The sequence below is a fragment of the Fragaria vesca genome, linkage group LG3 (genome assembly GCF_000184155.1).
Source record: "Fragaria vesca subsp. vesca linkage group LG3, FraVesHawaii_1.0, whole genome shotgun sequence".
Lineage (NCBI taxonomy): Eukaryota > Viridiplantae > Streptophyta > Magnoliopsida > Rosales > Rosaceae > Fragaria > Fragaria vesca.
The window spans coordinates 19,564,672-19,578,125 of NC_020493.1; the positions used below are offsets into that span (position 1 = coordinate 19,564,672).

Below are 13,454 nucleotides of genomic sequence, written 5' to 3' on the forward strand. Positions count from 1 at the left end.
AATACTTTTTTTTGTTGGAAAATAATCATTATTATAAGAGGTTATAATACAGACCGTCTCTGCGATACCTATACATACTAGCCAAATACAAACCGTCTTAATACAGAATCCAGGGAGACAATACACAGACAGTAGGGGGCAGCTGGGTGCAGCACCCTCTGGGTGCATTCCAGAATTCTCCTTCCGGAAAACCCTTTCAGAAATATTTTCTCTAATATTGGGTAGAGGGTTTCTTATTCCTTTTTGCATCTTCTTATTCCTTTTTGCATCTCCAAAATCTAGGGTTTCTCTGCGTGGACCGAAAGCAGAACGATTTCGTTGCTTCATATCAGCCGTCGGAGCAGAAATCCAAATTGTTGCGCAATTCCAGAAAATACGGCCCTGAGTCGCCGGTTTCCGATCTAGATCCCGAAATTGAAATCCAGTGCATCGAAGGAGCGTTCCAGAAATCGGCAACAGGCTTATCATCCATGGACGAAGCGGTACTAAATTCGAGATCCCTGTATATTTCTTTAGATACCGAACAACGGGACATGTGATAGTTGTTAATTTTTGAAGATGGTGTTGAGCGGGGTTGACCGAAACGGGATTAAGTTCAATTTGCCACCGACGGAGGAGGTTCAAGTCGTTGACTTGGTGGTGTTAGAAGGAGCTCAAGGAGCACCACCATCATCTACTGAACTGAATTGAGTTCAATTTTCTGATTCAATTTCAGGTATTAATACTGTAGAATGGTTTTTAGTCTCTAATTTGATTGTTAAGGATTGGGTTAAAGGTTTGAAGAGATGAGTTACTGACAGACATCCCCCTATTATTATTATTATTATTATCATTATTATGAGATTACGCTCTTACATTTTGTTATGGGCTATTATGAAGCAAAACAAGATTCATGCAACAACATTTCAGCTTTCTTGTCCATCTCTTTCTCTTATGTTAATATCTTTTACTTTCGATAAACTTGCTCCCGTGAAACTCATGCTTGAAATGGATAGTTTGTTAATCAGAAACTGAGCTTTAACCATGTATATTTTTTATTCTATTTGTGAGTACCATTCAATCTCAGAATTCCTAGTTCATCTTCAAACTGTAGATTTTGATTCTATAATTTCAAAATATTCGAAACGGGAGGAGCTTATTCCATGAATTTGAGGTCAGTTGGTAGATGATAGAAGATATTGTGTTCCATTGTTGCCGTGACATAGCTGTATAGCAATATTAGCCATATTATCAGCTCTTAAACATGCTGCTTGTATGTTTCTTGTGTTAACGTCTGGTTATTTTTTTCAGATTCTTGGTCTTCTTTTGGTCAATGAAAATGGGAGCACTGCTTGATATATTCGCAAACATCATCTGGTATGGTTAGATTAAATATGTACTCTTAGTTGATGTGCATGGTTAAATTCACTGAATGCTTTCCGTGTATGGGTTCTATGCCTCTAGATCAGGTCGGGATGACTTTATAGTTTTATAAGGTAGAAGTTGACTAAAATTGTTATGATGACTTTTGTTTCATTATTTTCATAGCTTACATTTGTTGGTTTTTCTTGTTTTCCTTTTCTATATTTTCTTGATTCTGATATTCCGCTCCCTTAGGTAGATAAAAGTTCTTTTGATGGCAGTTGAGGATTTCAATCCTGATTGTGGTGATTCTGCATACATTATGGGAATTGTAGATTTGTTGCTTGTATGTGTAGAACTGTCGTATAGGCCTGGTAATTGCCTTATTATCCTTTCTTTTTTAGTTGAGTTATATTAACCTGATGAGATGGATGACTATTTGTTAACTTTTGGCATCAAGCTAAATAGCTTTCCTTATGTTGTACGTCTGTTATAATGTTATTATGGCTTTCTGCAATTTAATATTTGTTGGCTCTAATTTGATGTAATATCTGTCTGTAGAGGCTGGCAGTGTTAGGCTCATTAAAGTGTTATCCACAATCAGTTGTCATTGATGAGAATTTGTCGCTAGCTTCCGTTGTGAATGCTGAGAAGAATGACTTTTTCAGAGTGGAAGTCCTGCCAAGTGCCATGTACTCTGTAAGCTGCATAGAGGCTGATCAGCTGATGAACTTGCTCATTTTTGAATACTTCCTTTGCTTCGTGCTTTCAGAACTGATGGGTACATTTTCTTTGTAGTAATATATGGGTACAAGGCAAAGAAGATGGCTACTGATGTCAGTTCATATTATGCAGTAATCAATTGATTCTTGATACTTGTTTTATCCTCTCTGTCACCAGACCAAGATGATCAGAGAGCATTCTCTAAACTAATGCCTTTTGTTCTAGCTGTAGTGGTGACATGATAGTGTTCATGGTGGTTGTTATATACATGCTGTATATATATGCTGCCTTGGAGTAATATTAGGACAGTCCATGTACAGGCTCTCATACCTCACTAGGTTGCTGTAGTTTGGAGTGAATATGCTAGTCCCACTCTGTTGTCGAATATGGAATTGATTAGCCTTTATTTGGTGCTTATTGATGAGTTGATTGTACCAGAGCATTGACTTCAGTGTTCAAAATTTCTTGTCTACTGTTGAGAGTGATTTTGGCGATTCCAATTACTAAAATAGACGATAAAAATTCGACCGTATGATATGATCATAATACATGACTATAGCATAAAATTCAACTAGATTTGGTAACGACAAGGCTCGTTTGAAGCGGTCAACCTTTAGCTATAGTTATTTATCACACGGAAACGCTTATATCTACCTCTCTGTGACCTAGTTTGGTCGATTATGTCACACATTAAACTCTCACATAGATGAGACAAAATCGTCCATGTAAAAATTTATGGACGTTTACTACCTGATGATAGGGCACCTTCAGTAAAGCATAAGCGTAAATAAGGTTAACCGTTTGGATCGGGTCTCAAACGTTGTTGAATTAAAGTGATTTTTTTTACCCTAACTGTATTTCACTATATCAATAACATCCTATTTCACGAGATTTTCGAAAATTTTGCTTCCTCTGTATAGTTGGTTTACAAAGTTGTACACATGCTTATAACTAACTAAACAAGTTATACCACATTAGTAGGCACGTTGTGATTCCAATGATTAAAATTTACAAAACCAAAATCGACCGTATGATTTGATTATTATAGTGAAATACGCCTATGGTAGAAAATTCAACTCGATTCGATGACGTTAAAGGCTCGATCAAACCGGTCAACCTTAATCCATCGTCACTTGTCATGCGGAAATGCTCTTAAGTACCCCTTAGTGACCTAGTTTGGTCTATTCTTCCACACATTAAACTCTCACATAGATGAGATGCAACCACCCATATAAAAATTTAGGGACGTTTACTACCCGATGATAGGGCACCCTTAGTAAAGCATAAGCGTAAATAGGGTTGACCGCTTGGATCGAGTCCCAACCGTTGCCGAATTAAAGTGTTTTTTACCCTATCCGTATTTCACTATACCGATCACATCTTATTTCACAAGATTTTTGAAAATTTTGCTTCCTTTGTATACTTGGTTCACAAAGTTGCATACATGTCTATAACTAACTAAATAAGTTATACCATATTAGTAGACATGTTATGATTCCAATGACTAAAATTCACAAAACCAAAATCGACCGTATGATTTGATCATTATAGTGAAATACGCCTGTGGTAGAAAATTCAACTCGATTTGGTGACGTTAAAAGCTTGATCGAAACGGTCAACCTTAATCTATCGTCACTTATCATACGGAAACGCTCTTAAGTATCCCTTCGTGACCTAGTTTGGTCGATTCTTTCACACATTAAACTCTTACATAGATGAGATGCAACCACCCATGTAAAAATTTGGGGATGTTTACTACCCCAAGATAGGGCACCCTTAGTAAAGCATAAGCGTAAATAGGGTTGACCGCTTTGATCAGGTCCTAAACGTTGCCAAATTAAAGTGATTTTTCTACCCTAGCCGTATTTCACTATTTTAATCACATCACATTTCACGAGATTTTCAAAAATTTTGCTTCCTCTGTATGGTTGGTTCACAAAGTTGTATACATGTTTATAACTAACTAAACAAGTTATATCACATTAGTAGACACGTTATGATTCAAATGACTAAAATTCATAAAACCAAAATCGACCGTATGATTTGATCATTATAGTGAAATACGTCTATGATAGAAAATTCAACTAGATTCCGTAACGTTAAAAGCTCGATTGAAACGGTCAACTCTATTCCCAAAACGTAGAGATTAGGGTTGACCACTTCGATTGAGCTCAGAACGTAGCCGAATGCACTTCAATTTTATACCATAGTCATGTTTTACTATAATGATCATATCAGACGGTAGAATTTTCATTTTGTGAATTTTAGTCATCGAAATCACAACGTGCCTACTAATGTGGTATAACTTGTTTAGTAGGTTATATACAAGTGTACAACTTTGTGAACCAACTACACACAGGAAGCAAAATTTTCAAACATCTCGTGAAATAAGATGTGATTAGAATAGTGAAATACGGCTATGGTTGAAAAATCACGTATTTCGGATAAAGTATGGATCCCGATAAAAACGGTCAACTTTTTTTACGCTTAATCTTCCATATGGGGAGCCCTATCTTCGGGAGGTAAACGTCTCTAAATTTTTACATGTGTGGTTACGTCTCATCTATATGAGAGTTTAACGTGTGAAATAATCGACCAAACTAGGTCACGGAGAGGTAGGTAAGAGCATTTCCATGTGATAAGTGACGATAGATTATGGTTGACCGCTTCGATAAAGCCTCGAACATTGTCAAATCGAGTTGAATTTTATACCATAGCTATGTTTTACTATAATAATCATATTAGACGGTGAAATTTTCATTTTGTGAATTTTAGTCATCGGAATCACAACGTGCCTACTAATGTGGTATAACTTGTTTAGTATGTTATATACAAGTGTACAACTTTGTAAACCAACTACACATAGAAAACAAAATTTTCAAAAATCTCGTGAAATAAGATGTGATCAGAATAGTGAAATACGGCTACGGTTGAAAAATCACGTATTTCAGATAACGTATGGATCCTGATAAAAACGGTCAAGCTTTTTTACGCTTAATCTTCCTTATGGGGAGCCCTATCTTCGGGAGGTAAACGTCTCTAATTTTTTACATGTGTGGTTACGTCTCTATCATCTCATCTATGTGAGAGTTTAACATGTTGAAGAATCGACCAAACTAGGTCACGGAGAGGTAGGTAAGAGCGCTTCCGTGTGATAAGTGATGATAGATTAGGGTTGACCGCTTCGATCAAGCCCCGAACATTGTCGAATCGAATTGAATTTTATACCATAGCTATGTTTACTATAATGATTATATCAGACGGTGAAATTTTCATTTTGTGAATTTTAGTCATCGGAATCATAACGTGATACTAATGTGGTATAACTTGTTTAGTAGGTTATATACAAGTGTACAACTTTGTGAACCAACTACACACAAGAAGCAAAATTTTCGAACATCTCGTGAAATAAGATGTGATTAGAATAGTGAAATACGGTTACGGTTGAAAAATCACGTATTTCGGATAACGTATGGATCTCGATAAAAACGGTCAACTTTTTTTACGCTTAATCTTCCATATGGGAAGCCCTATCTTCGGGAGGTAAACGTCTCTAAATTTTTACATGTGTGGTTACGTCTCATCTATATGACAGTTTAACGTGTGGAATAATCGACCAAACTAGGTCACGGAGAGGTAGGTAAGAGCGTTTCCGTGTGATAAGTGACGATAGATTAGGGTTGACCGCTTCGATCAAGCCCCGAACATTGTTGAATCGAGTTGAATTTTATATCATAGCTATGTTTTACTATAATGATCATATCAGACGGTGAAATTTTCATTTTGTGAATTTTAGTCATCGGAATTACAACGTGTCTACTAATGTGGTATAACTTATTTAGTATGTTATATACAAGTGTACAACTTTGTGAACCAACTACACACAGGAAGCAAATTTTCAAAAATCTCGTGAAATAAGATGTGATCAGAATAGTGAAAAATCACGTATTTCGGATAAAGTCTGGATCCCAATAAAAGCGGTCAACATTTTTTATGCTTAATCTTCCCTATGGGGAGCCCTATCTTCGGGAGCTAAACATCTCTAAATTTTTACATGTGTGGTTATGTCTCATCTATTTGAGAGTTTATCGTGTTGAAGAATCGACCAAATTAGGTCACGGAGAGGTAGGTAAGAGCGTTTTCGTGTGATAAGTGACGATAGATTAGGATTGACCACTTCTATCAAGCCCCGAACATTGTCGAATCGAGTTGAATTTTATACCATAACTATGTTTTACTATAATGATCATATCGGACAGTGAAATTTTCATTCTGTGAATTTTAGTCATCGGAATTACAACGTGCCTACTAATGTGGTATAACTTGTTTAATAGGTTACATACAAGTGTACAACTTTGTGAATCAACAATAGAGGAAGCAAAATTTTGAAAAATCTCGTGAAATAATGTGATCGGAATAGTGAAATACGGTTATGGTTGAAAAATCCAAAATTTTTATAACGTTTGGGCCCCTATCGACGCGGTCAACACTATTTACGTTTATGTATTCCTATGATGAGCCCTATTTTCGGGAGGAAATCTTCCGCTAATTTTTATATGGGCTACTACATCTTATCTACGTGAGAGTGTGTGGCGGAACAATCGACCAAACTAAATCACAAAGAGGTAAATAAGAGTGATTCCATGTAATAAGTGACGTTGATTAAAGGTTGACTGCGTTGATCGAAACTTAAACGTTATCGAAAATATGTGAATTTTTACCATAGACATATTTAAGTGTACTTAACACATTAAACGGTCAAATTTTTATTTTGTGAATTTTAGTCATTAGAACCACAACGTGTCTACTAATGTGCTGTAAGTTATTCAATGGGTTATATACAAACATACATCTTTATAAACCAACTATATATAGAGAAAAAATTTTGAAAAATCGGCCGTAGGATGTGATCGGTATAGTGAAATACAACTATCGTAGAAAATTCAAATATTTTCGATAATATTTGGACCCCGATCAAGGCGGTCAACTCTTTCTACACTTATGCTTCGTTTCGGGGAACCCTATCGTCGGGAGGTGAATTTCCCTAAATTTTTATATGGGATACTACATCACATATATGTGAGAGTTTTTAGGTTGAAGAAACGACCAAAATAAGTCACAAGGGGATATGTATGAACGTTTTCGTGTAATAAGCGACTTAAATTTATAGTTGATCCCCCCGATCGAGACCCAAACGTTGTCGAAAATAAGTGAATTTTTTTCTATATTTTCTATATCCATATTTAAGTATACTTATCACATCATACGGTCGAATTTTTATTTCGTAAATTCAATCGAACCACAACGTGCCTACTTATTTAAGTATGTTTATCACATCAGACGATATATATACTTGCTTGTTTGTTTGACATGTTTGGCTAGCAAGCGCACCTTGAGTTTTGTAGGATTGCGCTTTTGACATCATGTTTGTAGATAAACCACTTGGGTCTACTACGATACTTATATCCATTGTATATTACTTGTGAGGTTAACCTCTTATAATAATGATTATTTTCCAACAAAAAAAAGTATTCTACTTGTTCATTATATAAAAAAAATTAAAACTAGACTAAAAGAAAATCTGATAATTTTTTCAAAGTTGAAAAGAATAGTAGAAAAAAATTAAAAAAATTCTAACCAAGTGTAGTCCAGGTGTTTCGAACACCTCTTGCCAAGATAATAGATATGTGGCTTTACCACTATGCCACAATTATTATTTAGCAAATTGACCTTCTAATATCTAAAATAAGCATAGCAACACTAAGAGTTTTCATAGCTTCACAGCCTATGATAGGCTGCCTATCGTTCTTTCTCTGCCAAAGTGCCAATCCTTTAGAACCAGAGTAGCAGGCTAGCAGCCAAGTAGAAATCGCCAAATCAACGAAATTTATATACGAAGAGATGAAACAATGGAAGACCCGTAGAAGGGAGCCAAGATTTTCGCCAAGAAATCGCAGACCATCACCACCTCCTCCGCCTCCGTCGAATCTCCGACTCAGTCTCCCAGACCACCAAGTGATCCCGCGAGTCTGCCGCCGAGGCCTCCACGAACCAATCGAATCGGTGGCCAACCACTCTTCAGCCTAACAGATCCAAATTCAAGTAACATCTTTCTGGTCTTTCTACGACAGTTTCGACCTGCTACTCTTCTATGCTCGATCGATCCAGCATTCTAGCCAGCCCCACATCAACGATAAGGATAGACACCGCGTCCTCTGCTAAAAGCCATGATTATGGCGGTGAACATGACTGGCCATGATTTTACTAAAAGCCAACGACCTCCTGCTATTTTTTTTTTCTTTTGGAGAGAGATATAGGTTTGCTGAAAAAATAAAATCTTATCCAAACTAAAATACATCTGTGTATTTACCTACATTCTCTTACCCCGTATTTACCATAATCCTTAAATACTAACCCCGTATTTACCCCAACCCTATACGTATCAGATATCTCATGTGTGACCTCTGTCTCGTGGATACGTGGGCAGATATCTGGGTACAGCACCCTCTAATACATTCCAGACGTCTCCTCTCCGGAAAGGCAAAGACTGTAATTAACACGTTTATACAGTCATCATGATTCACTGAATAAATATTTTTATTTTCCGTGGTCCGTAGTCATTTAAATTTTTCCTCTTCATTTCCCTACCCGCCGATCTCAGCTTCCTCTTTCTCCGGCGCCGCCTTGACCTCCGCTCCACGCGCCATGGCGGCGACTACCATTGCACGATCCGCCGCTACTCATCTCTCACTACCTTTCCCGACCAAGTCCTCGCCGTCCGACCCCTCACCCAAAGCCACACTCAAGCTCTTCCCCAAACGGCGTCGTTGCGCCTCCGTCGTCCTCGCCTCTCTTCACGGCGACGCAAACGGCAAAATCCTCGGCGGCGCTCTGGAATTGGAACACTCGCCGTTTGACGACGACGCATCGAAAGACCTGCACACTCTTCCAAGTAATCAATCAATGTTTTGGCTCTGATTCATATTTCTTAGTCCTGTAGATTTAATAGAAAAATTGACATTTCAATTGATTTGGATTTTGCTGATTCAGGACCTTTGTCTTCGACTTTCGTCTCGAATTCGGTTTCGGAGGGCTCTCGGCTTCGTGTTGCTTATCAGGTACCTAGCTCTCTATATTCCCTGTGCTTAACTTTTCTGTGTAGTAAGAGCTGAAAGGAGGAGCTATATACTACATTGGACAACCAACTTTCAAATTCATCAACTAACTAATAGAGCTGTATGTATAGTTATGCAGACACCTAACTTTCCAATTCTCAGAGAAAAATCCAAAAGACATTTCAATTGTGATGAATTATTTGTATATTTATTAATGTTGCAGATTGGTTTTGGTCCACAGTAATGGGCAAGGAATTCATGATTATATGTAATGTATATGTAGTAAGTTGATCATATTGAAAGCGGGAAGTTACCTAAATGTGAAATATTTGATGGGAAAACAAAAGCTGCTTAGACTTAAGTATGTATTCAGTACAGAGGGATTATATGATCAAACAATGGGTTTGGACAATGATCGTAACTTTTTCTTATTAGGCACTTTGTCCTCAAGTTGAGTTGTCGAGTGGAAATATGAGGGCATGGTTTTGAATTTTGGTTAGGACTTTGACAAGAAACTGTTATTGTGATTCACAGTTTGACAAGAATACATTAGATCATATGAAGTTGTTCTTCAGGCAAGTCCTTGACTCGGAGTTTGCTTGTCAGCTTGGATAACTGAAATCTCACCTACCTATAGATTAATTGAGTCGGCTGCAATGATAACTCTATGTCTGGTAAATGTATAATTTGAGGGCTTACATTGAGGAGTTCCTTTGATAATTTGCATTTCACTGATTTAGCCATTAGGTGAGATAGAGTTGATTGATATGTAGAGTATGCGAGTCGAATGAGATATCATATAACCATCCATGTGAGTCGAATGAGATATTATATGAGCCACCAACTTAGATTCTAATTAGATATGTTGGTGGTATGTATATAACAATTTGGGTAATGTGACTTTTCGGGTCTAATTTAAGCTGCAGATTGGGATTTAGTCACATTGGTTCAAGCATTTATAGATAGTAAAAAGAATTTATATTGGTTTATTTATAGATGGTTGAACATTTGAACTACATTTCAGGGTGTTCGTGGAGCATACAGTGAGTCAGCTGCTCAGAAGGCATACCCAAATTGCGAAGCGGTGCCTTGCGAACAATTTGATACTGCATTCGAAGTAATTATTTCTGTTTTGCCATCGTCATTATTCTGTTGGGTTTGATTGTATTACTGAATTCTGGTAGCATTACCTACAATTTATGCATTTATCTTTACTTCATGAATAATGACCCATGATTCATTCGCTCTATGGAAATGCAATGATCATGATGTGTTATTCATTCATGAATACCCCTGATTTTTACATCAAAGGGCAAATACATTTCATTTCATGGATGTGAAGGCCTTGGATCGTATTTTGTTTGATGAATCTAAGTCAGGCTGCACGTGGTCACTCCTTTGGGAGTATGATTTGAGAACTGCTCAATTCTTGTAACTGTATATCCTAGTATTTTTTTTGAATTTTGTTTCTCATTTTCTGGACACTGAGAGAACTTTCAGTATGCTGTAGTTTGGTAGATGCCTTCTGCATAATTGAAGAGATCGGACCTTATCTATAACGATATAAAAATATGTTAGTATGGAAAGAGTTGTTAGAAAACTAGTCAACTCATTGCATGCTCCATATGTAGGAATTTGGAATAAATCATTTGCACCAGTGAACTTGCTAGGACTATGCAATCTTTGCTTGTTGACTGTGATAATTTTAAGGTTATAGAGCTACTTAGCTTTAGAATTGTTTTGCATCTCCTGTGGTGTCATCATTAGCCTTAGCCTCTTATTTTAGCGAGAAAAATGTCGTTATCCTACTCTGGTGTAAAATGATTTAACTATCTTCCTTTAAACGTTTGGGTACTGATAAATGCATTTCTGACGATTGGCTTTCTATTATAGCTAATTGTTGTTCCTCCTTTTTTCTATTGTTGTTGACTTATGCCTCTGTTTCTTTTTCATGAGTATGGTCATATGTTGCCACTCCATTTGGACCGTCTTCACAGTGGAGACGATGTTCTTTAGTTTGCATCAACTTTAGGGTTAATACTTCCTTGGTTCAACTCACTGTAGGCTGTCGAACGGTGGCTTGTGGACAGAGCAGTTTTACCAATTGAGAATTCACTAGGTGGTAGCATCCACAGAAATTATGACCTTTTACTCCGGCATAGATTACATATAGTAGGGGAAGTGAAACTTGCAGTTCGGCATTGCTTACTAGCTAACCCTGGTCTGGAAATTCAAGACCTAAAAAGGGTTCTTAGCCATCCACAGGTATATTAATCCTTGCACCATGGTTCTCTCCTCATCTGGTATTTTACTATTTTATCATGATTTCCCCCATAACTTGTCATTTTTCAGGCTCTTGCTCAGTGTGAGCACACATTAACCAGGTTTGGATTAGTCAGAGAAGCAGTGGATGATACTGCTGGTGCAGCGAAGGTAAGCCCCTGATTGTAGTTAGACAGCTTTCTCCGAGAATTTCTGGTGCCAAGTATATCTCATGATATGTTTGTACTGCTGTGTTTGGATGTAGAGTTTTCTTATGTTTTTACAGAGACAAAGAAAATTACTTGTTGCCTGTTTTAAGCTGAATAACTTCCTTTACTGTCACTTCTGGGGGCCTTCCTGTTTTGAATCTTACCATTTTCATTATTCTCACCTCAGAGGGTCTTCTGGTTCTATATTTTTAGGGTTTGTTGCATGGTAAATTGTGTTATGAGGGTTCGGTCTAAAACTAGAAGATGCAGATAGTTTATAACAATTGGGCTACTTTCACCATTTATGGCTTATTTATCATTAATTCACTATAGATGACTGAACTTTTTAAACTGTAGCATGTTGCTTTCCACAAGCTGAAAGATGCAGGAGCAGTGGCCAGCTCTACCGCTGCAGAAATATACGGTCTGAATATACTTGCAGAGGATATTCAGGTATTGTCCAAGAATATCTGGTGTTATGATGAAATTTAGTATGCACTAGTGATTACTTACATATTTCTTTGTACAGGATGATTCTGATAATGTCACTCGATTTTTAATCCTTGCAAGAGAACCTATCATTCCCGGGACAGATAGGCCATTCAAGGTGATCCTGCAAACATTTTTATGTCAAGTTGTTGAATGCATGTATTCCGCACCTTTTTTGAAAGATTGATCTTATTAACACATGGTTGTTAAATGTATAGACGAGTATAGTTTTCTCACTAGAGGAAGGCCCTGGAGTCCTTTTCAAGGCACTCGCTGTGTTCGCATTGCGTCAAATCAATCTTACAAAGGTAGGTTTTGAAATTTCTAGGTCTTCTCCTAGATGCATTTGGGTAATCTGGGGATAGCTTACTCTATTTCTTTAACCAGATTGAGAGCCGTCCTTTGCGGAAGCAACCCCTGCGAGCATCAGATGATAGTAATGGCGGATGTCCAAAACCAAAGTAATTACAGTAAACATCTCAAATAAATTCTACTTCCATAGTAATGACAATAATCATGCACTGGAGATTAGTATCAATGATAGCCTTTATTGTTTTCCCAATTTGATTTTGGAATCAAATATTATAATAAACTTTTTTAGCTGCTTCAAAGGTTTAATTATTAACTTAATTTTCTTATCATATTTTGTATTTTCTTACAGATACTTTGACTATCTTTTCTATGTGGATTTTGAAACATCGATGGCTGATCAGAATGCACAGAATGCCCTCAGACATCTCAGGGTTTGTATCTTTCTAAAACAATTCTCAACCCTATGAAGATTTAATCTTAAATAGAGATATTTGTTTTTTGGTGTTTTTTTTTGTGAGAAAAGAGATATTTGCTTTCCTTTGCAGGAGTTCGCTACATTCTTGCGGGTACTAGGGAGTTACCCAATGGATGCAAGCATGCCATGATTGACCTACAATTGGGTAAGAATCCAATTTCTCAATGCGTGTCATAAACATGTTTGGTATGATTCAGTTTGATTGAGGCAATTCTGACACGACCCTTGTCATTCTCAATGCTAACATATATGTTGTATATGAATTGGGCCTTTCAAGCTTTAGTTGCAACTTAGAGGATGCATGTTCTCTAAAAGAGAATGTGACAAATTTTTCCTTTTTCTTTGACTATTGTTCAAAAGTCAAAACAGTTGCGAAATCTCTCTTGCTTGATATTTCTGGGTCCTCTATCATTTTCAATCATCTTATTGTAATACAAACTATCACCTTTATTAATATACACACACACACACACACAAAGTCTTCTCAGCTGCGGACGTCCGCTATTTATTCTTACGGTGCGGATTTCC

General features: G+C 37.0%; 1 protein-coding gene across 1 annotated transcript in view; it reads left to right on the top strand.

Moving 5' to 3' along the window:
* Positions 1 to 8,581: 8,581 nt before the first annotated feature.
* LOC101304171 (arogenate dehydratase/prephenate dehydratase 2, chloroplastic-like) overlaps positions 8,582 to 13,454 on the top strand; it is a 5,771-nt gene continuing 898 nt past the window's right edge. Inside the window, exons 1-11 of the mRNA XM_004294632.1 lie at positions 8,582 to 9,016; positions 9,115 to 9,182; positions 10,204 to 10,296; positions 11,244 to 11,444; positions 11,532 to 11,612; positions 12,008 to 12,103; positions 12,180 to 12,257; positions 12,358 to 12,447; positions 12,527 to 12,600; positions 12,801 to 12,882; positions 12,997 to 13,071. Of these exons, the coding sequence (XP_004294680.1) occupies positions 8,770 to 9,016; positions 9,115 to 9,182; positions 10,204 to 10,296; positions 11,244 to 11,444; positions 11,532 to 11,612; positions 12,008 to 12,103; positions 12,180 to 12,257; positions 12,358 to 12,447; positions 12,527 to 12,600; positions 12,801 to 12,882; positions 12,997 to 13,056 (1,170 nt within the window). The 5' untranslated portion in view covers positions 8,582 to 8,769 and the 3' untranslated portion in view covers positions 13,057 to 13,071. The remainder of the gene's footprint in view (positions 9,017 to 9,114; positions 9,183 to 10,203; positions 10,297 to 11,243; positions 11,445 to 11,531; positions 11,613 to 12,007; positions 12,104 to 12,179; positions 12,258 to 12,357; positions 12,448 to 12,526; positions 12,601 to 12,800; positions 12,883 to 12,996; positions 13,072 to 13,454) is intronic.